Consider the following 23210-nt stretch of genomic DNA (forward strand, 5'->3'; position numbering starts at 1 on the left):
GTTATTCTATGGATAGTCTCTTTTTAACACCATATAATAACGGACAGACGGACCAACTAGGTAAAGAGTAGATATTTCATTTCATGATTTTTATTTCTAACCTGACAAATAATATAATATAACTCAAAATAATTTAGAAGTTGTGTTATAAATGGCATTGTTAAATGTATAATTACAAGTGCTTAAATTAGGCAGATGTATTTTTGCCTGTCATGGATGTATTATTGACAGTATAAACAATATGTTAGATGTAAGTTTGCCAGGAGAATCTATTTTATTGTCATTTATAAAGTCAAAATTAAGTTTGCCATAAATACATCCATACTTTTTTAATTGCACTGTAAATTTGCTGGATGTGTAAATGGAAGTCAATCCCTCATAAATAGAATATAAGAGTAGGAAAAGTTAATTCTTTCTACCAAACAATCAGTTAGTTGCGGCTGCTGACCCGCGACCGTGGCTCAACACGTAGCGCATCCGCTCGTCGTCGGGAAGGTGATAGGTTCGAATCTCGGTCCGACACCGCGTCATAACTAAAGACGTTAAAAATGGTTCCCACTGCTACTATGTCAGATGCGCGACGTAAATAGTTAGAGTGGGGGGAATGCCTTGGCCCAAAACAGGCGCAACTCGCTACCATGCACAGTTGGGACCTCTCAGACAAAGGTCGTGCATCTCAGAGAGTTGGTTGTCTGATGGGTGAATGGACGCTTTACAACGCAATCATAGGTATTGCATGTATGTTTCAAGGTGCGTGGAGGTCTAGTACCCGAAGCGACACCTAGCCCCTAGAGTCTTAACTCTTAGTTGCGGCTGCTACTCCACCTTTAATGGTTAAGTCGTCTGAATCAGGAATAAGGTATAGCCAAAAACAGATCTTTAGTATAGATGTATGTACAGATAACTAACTACCTTTCTTTTCCAATGACATTTTTCGTCTGCTAGCAAATTGTTTTCTACCACTTGGCTGTGTTCATATTCACGATACCATTGGTTGATTTTCAAAGACCCAATTGAGAGTCGGCACTGGGTCATTGCGATGTGGAGATACAGTTATTTAACCCCTTCCCCCTCTAACAAACAAGCAAAATAAATCTAAAACAATATACTACGAAGCGTTGCCCTCAACCACGAAAAAATCAACTGAAATTACAAAATATTTTTTTTCAATTTAATTCAGATGTTGGTTACAGCTGCTTTTGAATGAGTAATACAACGGCTACGGCTACTATAGTTCCTAAAGTAAACTGTAAATTTCATATAACACATGTCTATAAGAAAGTCAAAGCAGAAAAAATATTGACAAATTAAAGAGCTTTTGAAAAATCCATCAACCAACAGAAAGTTCGTTTCACCACAGAGTGAAAGACCAAAATCTTAATTGATGAACCAATGACATTTGTTTAAATTGAATAACCAATACAAGGTTAGGATGATCAACCAATGACAAAAGGGGACTTATAATTTTCCAGACAGAAACAGCTGACTTGTAAAGTACGTAGATAACAAGAAATTGAACGGAACAGTTGAGCAGAGCTGAGTTCTTATCAAAATAGAAGCAAAGAATCACTCAAAGGGTAGATGCACCACATTATTAAAGTTTTTTTTAATACAGAGATTTTATAAAAATAATTTGCTGATAAATGGCAACCCTATACCTAATTCATTAAAACACCCAGGTGTTTAAAACTTTAAAACACTTAGATATCTAAATAAATTCCAACTCATCAATACACAAAATCAGAATAATAAACAATTTAATTAATTATCTTTTCACTTTATTTGAATTTGTACTCTTTATAAAGACAAGATTTAAAAGCAAATTGAAGCCTTGAAAAATGGCTTTAAACTCTTTTATACATTTATGTACAGATTGCATTATTAAAATTTTGATCACAAGGGGAAATCACAAAAATGCTGGGGTCATTATGGAGCTTAGGCAAGGCCGGACTCCTCAGTGGGGAGGTAACACCACTTCTTCACAACGGGCTTCTTCACCTTTCTGGGGTTGGTTCTGGATCTTGTGCAGACCTCCTTGGGTACATCAACACACTCCTCAGTGGGCTCAAGCTTGGGGACCAGCTTGGTCACGTGGGCACAGGTTCTCTGGGGCTCCAGAGTACACTCTTCCTTGGGGGCATCCTGGACAATAGTCTGGGTCTTGTCATAGCACACCTCAGCACCCTCCTTGAATCCACAACCAGCGGGGGCGCACAGCTCTCTGGGCTCCTTGGTACATCCGGTGATGGGTGTGTACTTCTTCACGTTCTTCTTGGCAACGCTGCACACCTCTCTGGGCCACTTGGAGCACTTGGTGAAGGTGGTGTAACCAGAGGTCTCATCGGCACACTTCTCATCCTGGATAAACAACAAAATACATTTCTATGTACAATGTTCTTAATGCACTAAAGAAGTTAAAAAGAAAGATTTGACTTTAAAAACTATGCACTATTCAATAATATAAGAAGAGAAAATTCACCAATCCATACCTGAACAGTGGTGCACTCAACAACATCATCCTCAACATCATGTTCCTCCTGCTTGGTCCAGCACTCACTCTCATACTCGGTCCTGCAGATCTCAGGGCCTTGAACATCACAATCCTTGACAAGGGGAGTTCTGCAAATCTGGACAGTCTCGTTGAAAGCAATCTTCTCGTAGTCGATGAAGCAGTTCTTTCTGAAGTTCTCCTCACATTCCTCCTCCTGCTGAGACTCATAGTTGGTCACATATGAAGTGTGGCACCTACGGTCGTAGCTATGGTCACACTGAACAACCTCATCGTATTCAGTCTCCTCCACCATCTCAACCTTATCAATACAACGCTTGCCATCGCCTCCAGGGCTGGCAGCAGCCACAGCAGGGAAACTGACATCAGTATCAGCAGATCCCTGTCGGTTGACACGGGCAGAAGCAATGTTCTGAGAGGGCACCAAGCTTCTAGCAGCAGTGCGAGCTTGAGCTTGAGCTTGGTTGTTCTCCTGGGCGTTGAAGGGGAATGTGTTCAGAAGAGATCTTTCATCTCTAAGAGCCTAAAATTGAAATTTAATTACTTTATAACCTTTAATTTATAATTTAATCTATTATAATTAAATTTTAACATATAGGTTCAAGAAATTTATTTTAGTGTAAATTGATCAATGATGTAATTTTAGTAAGCTTTTTTTATATCAAAATTTGATAAAAATAGATTAATTCAAAGCAGACTATATTTATTCTTGTACCCTGAAATTTTTATAAAATTTACCTGATTTTTTCCCTGGAGTACTCTTGCCCCCATGGAGCTACCAATCAAACAAAGTGACAAGATCTATAATAGAAAAAAATATAACTAAAAGTTTTTGAAAAAAGTTTCATTGAAAAATAATATCAATTCATAGACAATATCATCATCTAAAAGTATGATATCCAAATGTTTTAACAGAAAGTTTTGATTATCATTTGATAACTTAAATTATTGTTTTTTCTAGAATTAAAACAAAAACTTTACAATAAAAATTAGGCATATATTAATATCAATGCATGCACAGATATCATTATCAAAAAGCATAAAATATTCATCTTTAAATTCAAAGTTTAAAATTTTTATTTGATAATATAAGTTAAAATTTTGCAATATAAAGCAATAGGACATTGAACTTTTAAAAATTAGAAGATTAGTTTTAAAAAATTGTGACAGATTTTGCATAAGGGAACCATATTTTTAAAGAATAAACTATATGAAAGACTATTTAAAATCTTTAGCCAAGAATTTCAAGTAATATAATTAGATTTTAGAATGTTTTGGTTTAAAAAAAAACTTTTTACGGGGTTTCAAACAAAGAGGTGTGGAGGTTATAGAATGTAGTTATTTTAGATTCACAAATTCTATCTATTCTTTAATAACTGTCTTCATTTTTTATTGTATTTTAAAAAAAGATATCAATGGAAACTTTTTATCCTTGTAAACTTACAATTTTAAAAGAAACCATTGTGGAATGTTTTATTCAGCCTACAGGTGATGTGTTCACGAGTACTGCTGAAAAACAACTGACTAACTATCCGCCGGCTGCACCTTTATATACTTTCAGTTGTGGGCTTACAATAATTGGGCAAACAAACAATTTTCTGGTGGTCATGGTGTCAATGTATTTTTGAAAAGATGCAACTCCTCTTCTTTTAATCTTTCTCTCAGACATTCAAGGGTAAGTCTAAAAATCAGGGAGGGAGTGGACAATGGGCTATTTATAACACTTTTCCTTAAAGTTTTATACTAACGTTTTTTCTAGTAGGGAAAATCTTCAAAATTCTACAATTTTTTCCCTAGGGTGACAAACAAACAATGAGACTAACGGACATTCGAAACATCAGAGTAGCTCCAGGAAGGGAGGGGTCATTGGGTTGTTTATTATACTAGTTCCCAAAGATTATAATAACTTTTTCTTATTTATTGACTTAACAACTTTAAGGCTTTTATTGAATTTTAATTGGTTGGTTTATTAATTTGTGTGTTTAAAAGTTTCAACCAATAATTGTAATCTGCAGAAAGGGTAATTTTGAGTATCATTATTGGGGATGTATATCAATTTATCGGCCAATGTCTTATCCCTTTAGATCCCTGGGGGTAAGTCAAAACATGCAGGGATAGAGAGATAAGCAAAAAAACACATGTTTGAAACTTTATACATAGATGAGAGCTACTCTATGGTTTCGAATGTCTGTACATCTCTTTGTCTATATGTCATCCGGCCCTGGGGAAAGAAAAATGGCGGATTTTTTGAGATTTTATCTTAATGAGCATCAACTCTTTAACTTACTACATCCGTAATATATTTTCTATTTTTTGTGCTTCAGGATAAATGAATGTGATTTACTCAGCTGTTATATGACATGGGTTTTCAAATTTTATACATATCTTTTTGTTTGGCTAGTTTTATGTGATTAAAATTTTATCCTTATGGATGTTTACAGCCTGAAATAATTAAATCAATGTAATGAGCTGAGACCAAATATTAATAATATCCTTTTTTATTCGAATCAGGGATCTAATGACTGGTACTCCCTAATGATGATACACAAAATTACCCTTCTGAAGATTAAAATTAATTGTTAAAACGTTTGGACACTTGGACTCAATGAACCAACAAATCAAGGCTTCCAAAGTTGTTAGGCCAAAGAATAAGAATTAGAAAACTTTAGGGACTAGTGTAAAAAAATCTGAATGTCCTCTACCTTCCTGATTAGAATCCTTTCTCCAAAAACAGAGAGAGAAAGAGAGAGAGAGAGAGAGAGAGAGAGAGGGGGGGGGAGGGAGGGAGAGAGAGAGAGAGAGAGGGAGGAGGGAGAGAGAGAGAGGGGGAGGGAGAGAGAGAGAGAGAGATAGCGAGAGAGAGAGAGAGAGAGAGAGAGGGGGGAGGGAGGAGGGATTGAGATAGAGAGAGAGAGAGAGGGGGGAGGGAGAGAGAGAGAAAATAAGAAAGAGAGAGAGAGAGAGAGAGAGAGAGAGAGGGGGGGAGGGAGGAGGAGGGAGGGGGAGGGGGAGAGAGAGGGGGGAAGAGAGAGAGAGAGAGAAAGAGAGAGAGAGAAGAAAGATAGAATAAGTTATCGAGAGAGAAAGTGAGATAAAAGAGAGAAAAAGCTATGGACTAAAAATGATTCTTCCCCCAAAACTTTAGAAAAACGTTCTTAAATAGGTAGATATAATGTGAAAAAGGTTATAAGTTTTCCTTAATAATAATCCTATTTATCCTAAATTTATGTATCATAACTAGAGATGGGTTGTGGGTTGTTTCAGCAATTAATATATATTTTAATGTCCTATCCTTTTGATCCCTGAATTCCTATTTATCTATAAGCAAGAAGTAAATTGATTTTATTTATTAATTATGATAAAAATTTTAGGTAAAAAGTTAAAACATTTTCCCATAACTATTATTTTACTTAGAACTTAATCATATATAAGAATTAATTTTTCACAGTTGATTTTTTCTTTTTTTTAAATTTTTTTTTATCAATTATAAGATATTTGAAATGGCTTAACATTAAGAGTTTTGTTTTATGACTTTCTTAAGACCCAATTAAGATCTCGTTAACCACTAAACCGATTTACTTCTTAAATGTATCAAGGTTCAAATAGCAATCGGTATGGTTTTAGGCTAGTTTCATACCTAATTTAAAGTCTTAAAATGGTATTAGGCTATATATCTACACTTCTTCCCACACCAAAAGAGCGCCTCTAGATGCTTGAGGCAAAGCCACTATCAGTTAGTGGAAAAATAAATAAATGAAAGAAATTGTATGATTAAATATTAAAACCAATAAACACGTGGGGTACATAAATGGATATAGAATACATAGATATATTGACGGAGGGGGGGGGGGGGGGAGTTGTCGTCAATTTGGGTTGAAAAGCTGCACTTTATTTAATGGTAAGTTCGTTCATCCAATAAAAGGGGAGGAGATAGAATGAATGGGTTGGATTGCAGGTATCGTTATCTTAGCCAGCTGTGAATATTACTTTATAAGAGTACTAGCGGTTTCGCCCCTAGCCTCTAGGGGCTTTTTCCCCAAGAGTTATTATTACATCTTTTATTACCTACCCAGCTGAAAAAAATGCGAAAAAATTCGTAAAATCGCGAATTTGTAAAAATTCATAAAATCTCAAATTAAAAAAAATCATGAAATCGCGAATTCGTAAAAAAATGGGGGGGGGGGCATTTTTTGGTTTTTTGGGAGTTAGGGGTGTCCAACCCTCCAAGAAAATAGCCTAAGACCACCACAGGACCAGTAGGCCTATACCCTGAAGAGTAGAATCCGATCGGTTCAGTGGTTACTGAGATCTTAAAGGACAGACGGATGGACGGACAGACAGACAAACATCGTTCTACTTTGTATTATAGATATGAAAATCTGATGCAACATCCAAGTAATTATATATCAATTGGTACAAAAAGTAATAAAAATTGTTGTCAACAATATCTTAAAAGCAAAGTTTTCTTACATTTTTGTGTGAACGTAAGTTTATCAAGGAGAGATGTTATTTTCTATTATAGACACTAGCGGTTTCGCCCCTAGCCTCTAGGGGTTTGCCCCAAGAGGTTTAATCAAATCAATTTTTTCGTATTTTAGATTTAAAACAAAAAAAAAATTTGGGGGGGGGGGTAGTCGGCTCCACTATTTTAATTTTAGTTTTAAGAATTTTTTTGGGGGGGGAAATTTTTTATTTTTTGGGGGGGTTGGGGGTGTCCCACCCCCCAAGAAAATATTTATAAACCTTTCCGGGACCTATGAGAAGTTACCCTGTAAAGGAGAACCCGATCGGTTCAGCGGTTAGCGAGATCCTTCGCTACAAACAAACAGACAGACAGACATCGTTCTACTTTGTATTATAGATAAGAGAATCGTCCTATATCTTTAAATCTTACTTTTGACTCCTGTAACAATTAGGAACAAAATTTTAAAGCGTAGAAGATTTTTAATCTAAAAAATGTCCTTATGTACATTTTGCAAATATTGATATCGATTTTTCTTGATTGATTTCTCTACCTAGAGACTTCTAGGTGCATTTTTGAGCTTTGCTTTGATAAATGTTCTCAATCTTGTTAGGATAACAATTACATGTAAAATTACAATAAAGAATAAAAAAATCAATAAATATTTCTAAAGAATCATAAATTAAATAATATTGTATAATAACATTTTGATTTCAATAAAAAGTAAGAACAATTTCTGTCAGATAATCACCCTCAGCAACAGACGACTTGATTTATAGAGTAGCTTTGACTTTGAAATTAACAAACACTCTGTATTCATATAATCACGGATGTACATTAATCAGATTTTTAATTTATTGAAAATGTAAATGTATGAATTATAACATAAGACTTATTTTATGGGATCAACTATCTAAAAGTTTACGAACTCCCCTTAAGAGGTAGACCGAAGTTCGTATGACGCCCTTGCAGTGTTAGAACTCGCAAGGCCTGGTAAGATTTAAATATGTTTATACCTAAAATCAAACTGCTACTATTTCTTTTGCCTTCTAAAATGTCAACTTTTAGTCTTTTATAATAGCTTTTCACGTAATATTATAATCATTATTATAAACATGTATTAATCAAAAGTCATAATAACACATAGCGAGTCAACTCTACAATTCATTTATACGATATTTCACAAAAAATCACTTCTTGAAAAATGATACTATGTCTATCTGTACTATTATAAGAATCATGATCACTTTATGACAGAGGGGGGGGGGTGGGAGACTGGGTATAAATATTAAGTTTTTTTTAAAAAGTTTTATGTAAATGTAACTAAGCTAATTATGAAAATCATTCATTCCATCTATGTAGAATGATGTCTGTCCGTCTGTCTGTCTGTCCGTCCGTCCTTTAAGATCTCGGTAACCACTGAACCGATTGGATTCTACTCTTCAGGGAGTATACTTACTGGTCCTGTGGTGGTTTTACGCTATTTTCTTGGGGGTGGGACACTCACAACCCCACCCCCCCCCCCCCAAAAAAAAAAAAATCCCCCCCATTTTTTTAAACTGATGGTTGTTGCACCAGTGATACTGAATTTTTTTTAATTACCTCTTGGGGCAAAGCCCCTAGAGGCTAGGTGCGAAGCCGCTAGTTAGTATATATGGTCTTAGCTTAAGAACTCAATAACCAATGAACCGATTGGGATCTATAATTAAGAAAAGCTTCACTAACTTAGGTCATACGATTGTTAAATTCTATCTTCATATCCTTCTCTACCCTTTAGAAGTTCGTATACACATACAGATCCTAGATTTCTATGCTAAGGCTTTTAGTAAAATTATAACAACAATGAAAAACTATAGGGAGGTTATTTTTGTTGGGTATAATTCCTTTATAATTTCCTTTAAGGGGCGATTCTTCGTATTTTCACAGTAGCTTTTCTCCTATTTCTAGCCCATGCTGGGGGCTTTAAACCTGCGGGGCAATCACGTATCCCAATATAACCAAACCTAACATAACCTATTAAAAGCCATTTTAAAAATACAACGAATCGCTCCTTAAGGGGCGTTGCCATGAAAGGGACTATTCACTTTTTGTTTAACAAGGCACTTTGAGGTAAAACCCCAATAATTCAAACATACGAATCCCTGTTATCCCTGGATGTTAAAAGATCCGTTTAGGAAGATGATCACATCAAGTGGAAAATATCTTTTTATCTTGAATTCAAAATTTCCATTTGTTACCATTTCTCTCTATCTATCTATCTATCCCCCTCTCTCTCTCACACACACACACTCTCTCTCTCTTACCAGATACCAGCAGGGGCTAAAAAACATGTTAAAAATGTTTATTTTGTAGCGCAGCTACACTATAGTTAGGGCTCAAAGATAAAAACATAAACATTTAAAGTTCATATTTACTGTATAATGGCGAGGGGGGCGTAGTCGACCCTCAACTTTCAATTTATTTTCAAAAATAAAATAAAAAATTTGGGATTGTGGTGGTAACCTTCATTTCAAATCCTTCCTACAGTTAGTCATTCTGTTACTTTTATATACCAATAAAGTTTGCCATTTCTTTATTTGGTAATGTTTACAAATGATTTGCAAGTTTAATCTTTAATTCCAAATCGAACACAGTAATAGTGTCTGACTGATTATGACGTAACAAAAAAATTTAGCCAATGAGAGGCCACTATAAATTTTACCATTGGTCAATAACGGCCTCTCATTGGCTATTTTTTTTTGTTACGTCATAATCAGTCAGACACTATTACTGTGTTCTTCCAAATTTTTTATTTTGCCGCTAAAATAATCCAATGATGTTCCTCCTTGTAAAAATTCTAGCGTATTATTGAATGTCTTTTTACAAAGGGAAAACGTGGTTTTTTTGTGGCAATTATGATTTTGAAGTTCTAGATATGTTATTTAATCTTGCAAAATTTCTGTAACTGTGTAATTATAATTAACATTATGTGTTGATCTATTTTTCATTTACATCTCCCTGTGTCCTTATAATAAAGTAAAAGGATCTCTATGTATCTGTCTGGGTGTCTGTACCGAAGGATCTCACTAACCACTGAACCAATATGTTTCTCCTTTACAGTGTAGCTTCTCATTGGTCCTTGGAATGTTTATAGTTGAAATCACACTCGCTTTTATGGATGTTTCACTCCTTGCTATTATTGGTTTATTCTTCTGAATTCTTTTTTTTATTTCTAACGTATCTAGGTTCTTAATAAAAGTATCAATAATCGTAGTACACATAAATAGTTTCTTTATAAATTGTAGTTACTCTATAATTACGGTCTTAAAGACAGTGCAATTTTATTTCGTCACAAACGACATAATTTATGTACACAAGAAACAGTTACGTCTTTTGTATATTTATCAAGGATCTAAAGGGATAAGATAATGACCGATAAATTAAGGTACATTTCCAAGGATGATACACAAAATTACCCCTTAAAATTAGTGGTTGAAACTTTTGAACACTGAACTTAATGAACCAACTTATCAAAATTCACTAAAGATCCCAAAGTTTTTAAGATTACGAATAAGATAACATTATTTTTTAACTTTAGAGACTAGTGTAATAAACACCCCACTGTCCCCTTTCTTTCTCTCTATTTTGATAAATGAAAAAATATTTATCAAAACAATAAAAATCCGTAGTCGTACAAAATTTTCGTCTGCTAGTAATATGTATCTTTTTAAGTTTGGCGTATTATTGTGTCAGATAGTCCATTTATGGCAATAAAACTATTCTTTGTACCTTTTGGTATTTTATAAATGTAAAGAATATTTATATTGTAAAGCTAAACAGCATTTTAGCATAATTACAAAATTTAGGGGCTTAATGCGTATGTGACTAAAAAATACTCAAAGTGTATATACATTATACATTCACTTTTTTACAGACCATTTTTATTTAGCATCCGTAATAATTCAAGTAGTTATTTGTTAGGTGTTGGTTTTATGATTCCAGTAACAATTAGATATAATTCTAAATGGCATAGCAACTCTATATTAGTTACTAAAAGTCCGTACTTCCAATCATAAATTGCTGACTTTTAACTATTTCACAACAACTTATCATATTCTTCTGATAATTGAACATTGTTTTCTTGGAAAACAATGTTCAATACATTAAGCGAAGCATCTCTATAATTAAGTCCTAAAAATGTATGTCCTTAAACAAAAACCTGTATTACGCAAATTTAGCAGCTAGTTTTTTGTACAAAGAAGGCGTCTTAACTTTTTAAATTTTTATTTTAAATAGCTAGTCGGTGTTTTTAGTAAAAAGTAGATGCAAAATTTTCCATAGAATTTAGATATGCAATCGTTTTTTTGTAGACCTCTTATTTTTTAAGTAATTTAGTTTTTTTTTTAAAATGATTAATTCAGTTTTAAGGTACTAAAACGCAATAAAAGGAGAAGAAAATTGCCATTATGAACAAAAATACTAAGATCTTTAATTTGACATCTTACTTTTTGAATTCTATCAGGTAATTATTGAAAAAATCGATTAGAATTTAAAAAGTAAGGTGTCAAATTAAAGATCTTACTATTTTTGTTCATAATGGCAATTTTCTTCTTTTTTTTTGTTGCGTTCTAATACATTAAAACCCACTTAATTATTTTTTCAAAAATATTAAATTACTCAAAAAATAAGAGATCTACAAAAAAAGATTGCATATCTAAATTCTATGGAAAATTTTACATCTACTACTTACTAAAAACACCGACTAGCTATTTAAAATAAAAATTTAAAAAGTTAAGACGCCTTCTTTGTGTAATAACTTTTAATTAATATTATGTCCATCAAGAGTTGACACTCTACGAATGTTCATGTTCATTTGTACTACCGTTTGATTTCAGAGCTTTACTTCATCCTTGTTAAAAGCGAAGCTTTTCTATCATTAGGGTCTGTCCGTCTGTACATCCGTCCGTTACAGTTAGCTCTTTTCGTTAATTAGATTAGAATTGTATTATCGATTTCAAACTTTGCATGCTGATTCCTTTAACAGTTAGGTACGACTTAGACAGCGCAGCAAAACTATAATCGTTACGTCCATTTAATTCAAGCTGATTTTTTACTTTTTTGACAAAAAAATTTTAAATGTTAAAATTATCCTATTCATCTGATTTTTTTAATACTGATTCCTCTTACAACAAGATATAGTGTTATAAGATAAGCATCTCTCTCAAGTCCTAAAAACGGCAGTATGTCCTTAAACAGTAACATGTATTTAATCAGTTTTTAACATATTTACTTACAATTTTGAATAGACAAATTCATTGATATACAATTTACTCAGATCTGACACTCTAAAAGTGTATATTTTCGTTTGTCCTTCCATTATAGAGCTTCGCTTTTATGAATGTTGTCATCCTTGATTTGATTTATGTTTTCCAACCCTTATCTGTTAAGTTACGTCAAAATTCGATAAATATTGCAAATTATTGAATTGCTCAAATGTTAAGGTTTTTAAAATTTATAATCTTTTACGATGTCTTTTTTACGCTTATATGTTACATTTAGGCAGGGACAAGGGAATGATATTCTGACAAACAACTCTAAAGGGAAACATACCCACAAGTGACAACCCCCTTCGCCTTTTTCTCCCCTTCTTTCCAACCCCTCTTCAGTTACATGACAAAAACAAAATTTACCACCAGATACTTTATAAGGTTTCGTGATTTTTTTTGTAGAATTGTTGGTTAGAATAGCTACCCCTGCATTTAGGAAATAGTCTGATACAACACACCCTGTCTCTCTTTTCAGTAACTTCTCTACCCGTTTACCCCCCGACCCCCACCCTTCAAATGTACCCTTTTTCTGTTTCTTTGTTTTTCCTTACATATTAAGTCCACAGAATAACACGATTAGAAATGATTTGAGGTACAACAAATTTTGTCTTAAAAACTATTTTATTCTTATTTATTTATGGCTTTAACTGGAAATTTGCATTGTTTTAATAAAACCTTTTTATACCTATTTAGAGATTTTATTACTTTAAATTTTTTTTAAAAAGCATCATATTTGTTTTAATTATTTGATTAATATTTTCTTCATTTACATTATATTTCATAACTGTATAATATACCTATATTAAAACAAGTGGCGTTCACTGCGATTCATTATGGTATAGAAAGCCTTTAGGGGGCGAAAAAAGGGGAAGGTAGTTATTCACAAAATCATATTTTAGTGGGGCATTGACGGATTGATTGCACAACCTTTGTTTGGAAGGTATAACTGTGCACGGAAATTAGATGCAACTGTTTCTAATAACAATGTCGTACATCTGACATAGTAGCAGTTGGTATAAATGACATGGTTGAGGGTGGAATTCGAACTCATCCCTACCCCGCCAAAGAAAGGATGCACTACTATATGATATCTTGATTGCAACAAATGTATGTAAATTCTAGAAACATTATTCTATGTAAAAACATTAAAGTAAACATAATGCAGACACTGTTCTTTAGTCTTTACCCAAATGTCATAGAGATTTTAGGTTCGGCTGCAAGTCTGTAATTTTATTACTGAATAAATAGTTTTTAAATGAGACTTTAAAAAAATTTACCGGACAAAATGGTTGTTGTTTGCTAAAAATAATTTGTAGTTTATGAATTGAACACAACTCATTACCATGCATGCACAATTGGAACTTCCATATAAAAGTCGTGTAATCAAAGAGTTGGTTGTCTGCCATAGTTGGAAAGTTAGTCTCTGTAAACATACTAGGACATTAAAAAACTGACACCCACTGCTGCTTTGACAGACTCGAGAGTGTGAGTGTGACACATACAGTAAGAGTTGGGGGAATGCACAGTTTTGACTTTATTACAAACCTTGTGCAATCAAAGGGTAGGTTGTCTGCAATACTGAACCTACTATAAAGGTCTGGCCCTGCTTTGTTATCAACCATAGAGATATTTAGCGCTTATGGATGTTATATTCTTGTATTTTATCTGCTACTTTAAAAGAATGACACCTAAAAGTCAGAGTTTAGTGGTAAATGTTTTAAAATCCATTAAAAAGCCTACATTTGCATGTTTATTTGCATGGTGCTTTCCCATAAAGATCCTAATGTCCAGACGACCCCCCTTTTTAATGTTGATTTAAATAGAAAATAAGGGTATTTGTTTTCTTTTTAAATGTCATGTCTAGCCCCTGCAGGCCACCTAATCCAATTAACCTTCCCCTAACCTAACCTAAGGTCAACACAAGATAAACTACCACCCACCTCTTTTTTATCAATTTAAAAAAAAGAGGGAGGGAGGAGGTGTTTCTGTGGTCGCTAGGCAATTTGAGGGAAACCGCCATTAGCATCTTTATAACTTCATTTGTATGCAGCCACTGCAGTTGCATATCTAGGGAGGGAGTGGATAATTGAATAAGAATTTTATTAGGGTTATGATTAAACTAGTATTTTTCTTATGTGTGTTTGTATTGATAGATCTCAACAACTGCTTTACAGTAAAGCTTTTTATAGATCCCAAAGATGTTTTTATTTTGTTCAAAAAGCCCCTACAAAAAAAAACACAAATTTTTTTAACATTTTCTTTTAAATCATAATTGGAGAATGAGATGCGCATAAATTTTTCGGCCACTGTGTTATCCATTTAGATCTCTTCCGATTGCCAAAGGAAAAACCACCCTCCCCCCTTTTCCCATTCTACTAAAGCCACTACATGTATCACCTAAATTTTTTTTTTAAGTGTTTAATGCCAAACCTACATTTTACAATGTTTTGTAACCCTACCTTCGATATAAATTTATCCTTATATCAAAGTAAAAGGAAGTCTATATGTGTGTCTGTCTGTCTCCGTATGTGAAGGGATCGAAGGATCTGGCTAATCACTTCACCAATATTGTTCTCCTTTACAGAGAGCAAATGGATATAGGTTTTAGAATAGCTGAACAAAATTATAAAAACATTTCAAAATTATTCTATACCAGACATTTTGTTTCTCATAAAAATGTTATTCACTTACCTTTATAATTTTTCAAGATTTTTGCCAGCATATACATTTTTTATTATCCAGAGAGGGTGATGATAAAGGCCTCGCCTGCTGATTAAACTGCTCCCCAAAGTTTTATAAAAAGTTTCTTTTGTTAATTTGCATAACAACTTTGGGAACTTTTATTGAATTTGATTGGTTGGTTCATTAAGTTGAGTGTCCACAACTAATTTATTATCACTGTGTTTATCTGTAGGTAATGCTATAAGAAAACTTTTCGTGGCTATTGAAGTCATACTTGAAACAAGGATGACAACATCCATAAAAGCGAAGCACTGAAACGGTAGGACAAATGGACAGTAACACTTGTATATTGTTAGAACTGAATAATCAGAATGTAAATGTATAAGAGTCAAAGCAAAATTGTAAGTAAATTTGTTGAAAAACTGCTTGATAAAAATTTGTTGTTAAAAAAGTAGAAAAATCAACATGTTTAAAATGGACATACGGACATTTTGGTAATGATTATAGAGTTGCTACGCTTTCTAAATCGTACCTATCTACTACAGGAATCATCATGCAAAGTTTGAAATCGATAGGACAATTCTAACATGCCTAAATTAACGAATAAAAGCTATCTATCTCGGACGGACGTACGGACCGACCCTAATTATAGAAAAGCTTCGCTTTTAAAAATATTAAAAGTGAAACTTTTCAGTTTTATACGTTCAAGACCCGTATATCCAAATTGAAAAATTTTTAACGTTAATTTAGGCAGTTAAGAACTTTAACAGTAATGCTCAATTAACAAGGATGACAACATCCATAAAAGCGAAGCACTGAAACGGTAGGACAAACGGATATTAACACTTGTATGGTATCTGAACTGAATAATCAGAATTTAAAAGTATTAGCTCGTCGAAGCAAAATTGTAAGTAGATTTGTTGAAAAAACTGCTTGAAGCAGGATAATGTTTATGGACATACTTACATTTTTGGACTTGATAATAGAGTTGCTTCGCTTATAATATTGTTCGTTGTTGTCCCAGGAATCAATATACCAAAAATCAGATCAAACGGATAATTAGAACACTTGAAAATCTGTTGTTAAAAAAGTAGAAAAATCAACATTTTTAAAATGGACGTACGGACATTCTGGTAATAATTATAGAGTTGCTACGCTTTCTAAACCGTGCCAAACTACTACAGGAATCATCATGCAAAGTTTGAAATCGATAGGACAATTCTAACATGCCTAAATTAACGAATAAAAGCTATCTATCTCGGACGGACGTACGGACGGACGGACCGACCCTAATTATAGAAAAGCTTCGCTTTTAAAAATAGAAAGTATTAAAGCAGCTTTATAAGTATTACTAAAGTGTATGTACGAATTAAAATTTTTTAGGCTTTTGAAGACAATATTTCTTGTTTTTTTATGTTGATTATTTAAAGCATCTTGTAATAAGAAAATGGATGTAAGATATACTTGGATATTATGACAGGGGGAAAATTGTTGTCAATTTGGCTTGCTATCTCCTCTGTCATTTATTGGTCGGGCCATTAATCAAGTAGGAACGAATGCAAAAGGTGGTTAACTTAGCCCGCTGCACGAATATTCACCATGACATGAAAGTATGGCGATCCAAGTAATGATGAATCTATCAATAAGTCTTTAAATTAAAGTTTATCAATAACTTATTTATTTTGAGGGTAAATTTTTGTTTGGATTTTTAAATGCGTCGTTAAAGTGGTTTGTCTGGCCGTCCTATTTTTTTATGGTTATATCATCCTTCTTACTGGTGTGCAAATACAAGACCAAAATTTACCCCACTCATTCCTTACCTCCACTGTAGAAAAAAATCATATTTTATTAAAAGCGGAGCTTTTCTATAATTAGGGTCGGTCCGTACGTCTTTAAATACGTCTTTAAATGGTTTTATTCTATTATTCTGCTCATACCTTTCCTTCTTCAAATACGGAGCCACTAGATACTAAGGCGCAAAAATTATTCTTACAATAAAGTAGTATTGTTATTCGTATGCAGATTAAAAATTTGGATAACTATTAAACCCATTGAGTTCTCCATTTCAGAGAAGTCTCGCCTGGGCGCCGTGATGGTTTTAGGCTAATTTGTATTTAGGTTTAAGTCGTGGGATGATATATGCAATCTTTCTAGCCTTCCCCACCCCTTTAAACACAAAGACCCCAGATGCTAGGGGTGAAGCTGCTAGTATTGAAATAAAGCATTGTGTCAAAAAAATGTATTGCCATGAAGCAATTGAAAGTGAAATATTTGAGATAAAAGCAATACTAACCAATACGTTATTTTGTAGAATGGCAATGCGGGGGAGCCGGCCGCGCGCAACCGTCTTCATTTCGACCAAATCTTTAAAGAAGAATATATAGCCAATTTTGGACAATTTTCTCATAGCAGACGGCTGCCCTAGTCCGACACCGCGTTAAAACAAAATATGTCGAAAGTGGTACCTACTGCTGATATCTCGATATAAAAAGTTAGATTTGGGATATGCCTTGGTCCCAAAAGGCACAACTCATAACAACACACATTAAGACTTCTAAAACAAAGGTAGAGTAATCAAAGGTTTAAATTAAATTTATTTTTTTGAAAAGTAAGACACTGAACCAGACTATCACGATTTTATAAAAGTACCCAAAGTTTTAATCAAGCATCTGAGTTCATGATAATTGGTGCCCTACCATTTCCCCTACCTAACGTAGCCGCTGGAAAACTTTAAACTATGCGGATGACAAACCCTGTAAAAACGTAATGAAAAAAAGCACATATTTTGATACAAAATTTCACTTTCCCTACCCATATTTGCAATAAAATTTGCGAAATTTCTCCTTTAAAAATGATATAAAATGTTGGAGATGGATGATAAACAGTCAGTAGTTAGATAACATTACACAGGATTATTGTCATAATCAAGAGATGCAACTAGTTCAATTAGTAAGATTGTTTTTTTCAATATTTTTTTTTATATTTAGGCGATAAGTTTTGTGATTTTTTACTTCAGGTTATTCATGTAAGATTGGTATAATTCAAAAGTCGTTTAGTGGACAAATAGATCCCCTCCATTTTTTCATCTTTTAAAGTGTTTTTTAGCTCTTGCCGTTGAAATGGATATATTATTACTTGGATCTTGCACCATACTTTAATGTTCTATAATAAAGTGAAACACGTAGCGGGCTAAAAAAGCTATCCCCCCTACCACCGCCATCATTCCATCCCCACCCATTCTTCTGGATCAAGTGACTAGTAAACTAGTTCCATTAGGACACTCCCACCCCCCAACATATGAAAAAATCCCCCCCCCCCCCTCAAAATAGATTTGGGGTGAAGTCCTTAGAGGCTAGGAGCGAAGACACTAGGTGTATTTGTGGTTGAGTGACTCTATTTTCAAGTAGCGAGGTTTTACACAGGGAGGAAGTGGACATTGGGCTATTTATTACACTAGTCCCCAAAGTTTTATGATAACGTTTTCTTTTTAGTTTGTTTGAAAACTTTGGGGACTTGAATGAATTTTGGTGGGTTGCTTTATTAAGTTACGTACCAAACTACAAACGGGGTAATTTGGTGTTTAATCATTGGGGATGTAAATCAATTTATCAGCTATTTGCTTATCCCTTTAGATCCCTAGGTTTTACCATAATAATAATAATTTTTTTCTTTAGTTTTTAACACTTTATTTGGTTGGCAGTGGAGCATTTGGGGATAAAGATCTCAAGGATGGTATTCAGGTAAAGTTAAATCTTATTTCTAAGGTGCCTAATTATTGGGTGATGGGGAACATGGACATTAGCATTAAACCAACCAAAGGCGTATTCTAAGCTTTCAAGGAAAACACTATTTAACCCAGTCAGTAATAAAATGAAACTTTTATCTTTGGCTTGGCAGCTTTTTGGGCGACTCAGCTGCAAATTTTGGCAGCGAGGATTCAGTTGCTGCTTGCTAAATAAAGTGTAATTAAAGCTGCGTGTTTTAGTATTTGTCTTTTGAATATCTTGCTAACCACTCAAACTTTAGAGTTCTCTATTTTAGGAAGGCTTCAAATAAGTTAAGGGCTGGTTTTAGGCTTTTCTTTAAAGAAGGTGTATCAACTTTTTTTTTTATAGCTAGCCGGTTCTTTTAGTAAGTAGTAGATGTAAAATTTTTCAAAGAATTCAGATATGCAATCGGTTTTTTTGTAGACCTCTTATTTTTTAAGTAATTTAAGTTTTTAAAAAAAACTTAAGTCGATTTTAAGGTACTAAAATGCAACAAAAAAAAAAGAAAGAAAATGGCTATTATGAACAAAAATAGTAAGATCTTTAATTTGACACCTTACTTTTTCAATTCTGTCAGGTAATTATTGAAAAAATCGATTTTTTTAAACCCACGAGAATAAAAACTTTGAACTTAATTTTATCATTTCACAGGTAAAAAAATATGGGTTCATATATACCTTTAGAATCAGAAAAATATTACGAATCCATTGTAAGCAAAATTGAAAAAAAAAGTTTACAATATAGTATATAAACTACAATAAAAGGAATTATATGAAAATATCATATTATATTATACAGGCAACGTCTTAATTCTTGAATTGAGTATAAAAATGGGAAGGGGGTAAAAAAGGGAAGACGAAAGTGTTGCCTAAACAAAAATATAATTGGCCATTTGTTTATTTTTTATTTTTTTACTTTTTTTTCAATTTTGCTTACAATGGATTCGTAATATTTATCTGATTCTAAAGGTATATATGAACCCATATTTTTTTACCTGTGAAATGATAAAATTAAGTTCAAAGTTTTTATTCTCGTGGGTTTAAAAAAATCAATTTTTTCAATAAATACCTGACAAAATTCAAAAAGAAAGGTGTCAAATTAAAGATCTTACTATTTTTGTACATAATGGACATTTTCTTCCTTTTTTTTGTTGCGTTTTAGTACCTTAAAATCGACTTAATCTTTTTTTTAAAAACTTAAATTACTTTAAAAGTAAGAGGTCTACAAAAAAAACGATTGCATATCTGAATTCTATGAAAAATTTTACATCTACTACTTACTAAAAGAACTGGCTAGCTATAAAAAAAAGTTGATACACCTTCTTTAAGTAGTATAATGCTTTAAGGCTATTTTGCTGCTTTTTTTCTAACCTTTGGTAAAAATTGATAAGGGGGTAGCCAAGGGCGTTCAAAGTTTTTTTCATTTGGGGGGAAAAATTTCGGAGTGCCATATCATATAGGCAAGGACATTCAAGCTTTGTAATTTTTATTTTGGGGGGGGGGGGAATCCAAACTTCAACATTTGGGGGTGCCTACGCTACCCCCAAATTCATACCAAATTCAGACCTTTACCCACCCCCATTGGACGTACTTTGGACTGAATGTTCTAATAATTTCTTTCTTTTAGTAAGTTGTAAATATTATTTAACGAAAATGAGTGATACACTTGAAAATATAGAGTGATAGGGTGATGTAAGATATATTGTACAAAGATTAATTGATCTGTTTTAATTTCTTCCAGGAACCCCGTGATGAAAGATCCCTGTTGAACACCTTTCCCTTTAATGCCCAGAATAACAATCAAGCTGGCCTTCCCCTGGCAAGAAATTTTGTTCCTGCCCTAAACATAGCCACCAACCGTGCCAACAAACAAGGTTCCGGTGATACTGATGTTAGTTTTCCATCCGTTGCTGCTGCCAAGCCGGAGTCAGATGGTAAACGATGTATCGAAAAGGTTGAGATGGTGGAGGAGACTGAATACGATGAGGTTGTTCAGTGTGACCATAGTTATGATCGCAGATGCCACACAACTTATGTTACTAATTATGAATCACAACAAGAGGAGGAATGTGAGGAAAACTTTAGAAAGAACTGCTTCATCGATTATGAAAAGATTGCTTTTAATGAGACTGTCCAGATTTGCAGAACTCCCCTTGTCAAGGATTGTGACATCCAGGGCCCCGAGATCTGCAGGACCGAGTATGAAAGTGAGTGCTGGACAAAGCAGGAGGAACATGATGTTCAGGATGATGTTGTTGAATGTACTACTATTCAGGTAAGTGTACCAATATTTATTGTAGAAAGAAATATTTCCTGAAAATAAATCCTAATTGGTTTAATGGTTACTAAGATCTTACCACTTTATGATTTATTGATTAAAAAAAATTCTTAGGATGAGAAATGTGCTGACGAGACCTCTGGTTACACCACCTTCACCAAGTGTACCTCCTGGCCCAGAGAGGTTTGTAATGTTGCCAAGAAAGATGTGAAGAAGTTCACCCCCATCACTGGTTGCACTAAAGAGCCCAGGGAGTTGTGTGCTCCTGCTGGTTGTGGATTTAAGGAAGGTGCTGAGGTATGCTATGAGAAGACCCAGACTATTGTTCAAGATGCCCCCAAGGAAGAATGTACTGTAGAGCCTCAAAGAACATGTGCTCATGTAACCAAGCTGGTACCCAAACTTAAGCCTAAAGAGGAATGTGTTGATGTACCCAAAGAGGTGTGCACCAGGTCTAGAACTAACCCCAGGAAAGTTAAGAAGCCTGTTGTTAAGAAATGGTGCTATAGGCCTACAGAAGAGTCTGGCCTTGCCTAATATCAATTAATTCAACTCTTAAGAACTAAGTTTAACCCTCAATTTTCTTTTATACCATCGATTTACCTTTAAATATTCTAAGATTGTATCTTAATTTTGCTCAGATTTATAATCAAAAATTTTTTTTTTTCAATTCTTATGTTTTTATGTTTTAAATATCAAATACATTCAGAAGAATAATACATTGTGATAATAATTGTATGCTTTAAAATTTTAACATGAGCTATTTTATCAAGAAAATATATATCATAACAGTGTTTTCTTTAGTATGGAATTCTTATTGTTTACAACAAAAAGATTTAATAATAAAACAGATTAAAAGTTATTACATTATCAATAAATTAGCAGCTGTGCTCCTATTTTGTAGTATAGGAAGTGTAATTCAATAGCCAAAGGCCCAAAACCCTTAACAAGGAATGAATTTAAAATCTTAACAGGATGCTGTACGTATTGGTGCAAAAAATGGGGACAATTTTTAAATTGATTTGACGGGGCTGTTTATTTACGTCACAAGTGAGGGGAAAGAAAGGGGAAGGAGGAAAGAAACCCCCTAGAAAAGAGATGGGGGTATGACGTTACACGCCAAAACAATTTGAAATTTGTCCCCATTTTTTGCACCAATACGTACAGCATCGACAATACTTACTTTTAAAAATGTCTCTTAGTTGAATGTCACTGACGTACAGACCCCAATATTATGAAAGTTTCGCTTCTAATAATGCTGTATGGTGTGTCCCATGGGATCTAAAGGGATAAGACAATGGCCAAAAAATTGATATATATATTCCCAATGATCGTACACAAAATTACCCCTTCAACTTTATTCACCAACCAATATAAGTCTCCGAAGTTGATAAGCCAACGAATAATGAAACGTTATTATAAAACTTTGGGTACTAGTGTAATATCTCATTATCCCTGCAGCCCTTATTATATCATCATGATCTTTTGACCCTAATTCATGCCTTAGTTATTCTATAAGGGAAACAAAATTTCAAAATTACAATATTTATGTAAAATTTTGCTACATTAATCTGCCCTTATTCAGGAAGAGTTGAGACATTTGACTATACATTATACTGGTATCCAAAGCTTTATATGCTCGTTTTCTTATTTTTTAGCTTTAAAATTTAGACATTATAATTAATTCTTGATTGGTTGGTTCAAATCAACAACTTTTGGTTCAACTTTACAACCAAAATTTATTATCTACGAGAAAGATAAATTGTGCAACATAGTAAATGGGAGGGTTTGAACAACCCTCTAGTTTCCCAATTTTTCAACCAATAAATTTAATCATAAGATTTTCGTAATATGGCGTTATCTATTGGTTTACCCCAAAATAACTAAGCAAATATCAATCATTTTTAATTGGCGAAAAATTTTAGTAAAAAAGTCTCTGGACGAATTAACGTTTATTTAAGTGGCATAGCTAATCTATTATTTAGGCATGACCGCCTGTATCGTACAATCTCATGAACAGTTGTCCACGGACAGTAAAATAATGATTTTTAGATTTTCCGAGATATTTAAAAAATCAATATATATATTATGTAATTAATTTTACTGACTGCGGAAAAAAAACTGATTAACAGTTTACTGTTTTATTTGTAAAAGGGATTTTAAAGTCATTGCTTATTTTGAAATTTATTGACGCCCATTGCTTATAA

At 33.5% G+C, this 23210-nt stretch overlaps 2 protein-coding genes across 2 annotated transcripts; one reads left to right on the plus strand and one right to left on the minus strand.

Moving 5' to 3' along the window:
- Window positions 1-1756: 1756 nt before the first annotated feature.
- LOC145328433 (uncharacterized) lies at window positions 1757-4055 on the minus strand. The gene is made up of 4 exons (XM_080172123.1): window positions 3954-4055; window positions 3248-3310; window positions 2490-3032; window positions 1757-2358 (listed from the first exon to the last, which is right to left on the minus strand). The coding sequence occupies exons 1-4, from the start codon at window positions 3969-3971 to the stop codon at window positions 1936-1938; spliced, it is 1047 nt and encodes a 348-aa protein (XP_080028249.1). The 5' UTR covers window positions 3972-4055; the 3' UTR covers window positions 1757-1935.
- Window positions 4056-17837: 13782 nt separating this feature from the next.
- Window positions 17838-21797, plus strand: LOC145328435 (uncharacterized). The gene is made up of 4 exons (XM_080172124.1): window positions 17838-17908; window positions 18634-18699; window positions 20467-21000; window positions 21118-21797. Exons 1-4 carry the CDS (start codon window positions 17891-17893, stop codon window positions 21538-21540), a joined length of 1041 nt encoding a protein of 346 aa, XP_080028250.1. The 5' UTR covers window positions 17838-17890; the 3' UTR covers window positions 21541-21797.
- The last annotated feature ends 1413 nt before the right edge of the window (window positions 21798-23210 follow it).

This window comes from Acartia tonsa, chromosome 9 (assembly GCF_053477335.1).
Source record: "Acartia tonsa isolate MP-2025a chromosome 9, ASM5347733v1, whole genome shotgun sequence".
Lineage (NCBI taxonomy): Eukaryota > Metazoa > Arthropoda > Copepoda > Calanoida > Acartiidae > Acartia > Acartia tonsa.

What these genes read in the sequence shown, in the direction of transcription:
- LOC145328433 (XM_080172123.1), bottom strand. An exon ending in TACTCCAGGGAAAAAATCAG is followed by an intron (nt 3,033 to 3,247) that starts GTAAATTTTATA and finishes TTTCAATTTTAG; the next exon opens with GCTCTTAGAGATGAAAGATC. An exon ending in TTGAGTGCACCACTGTTCAG is followed by an intron (nt 2,359 to 2,489) that starts GTATGGATTGGT and finishes TTGTTTATCCAG; the next exon opens with GATGAGAAGTGTGCCGATGA.
- LOC145328435 (XM_080172124.1), top strand. An exon ending in ATCTCAAGGATGGTATTCAG is followed by an intron (nt 18,700 to 20,466) that starts GTAAAGTTAAAT and finishes AATTTCTTCCAG; the next exon opens with GAACCCCGTGATGAAAGATC. An exon ending in TTGAATGTACTACTATTCAG is followed by an intron (nt 21,001 to 21,117) that starts GTAAGTGTACCA and finishes AAAAATTCTTAG; the next exon opens with GATGAGAAATGTGCTGACGA.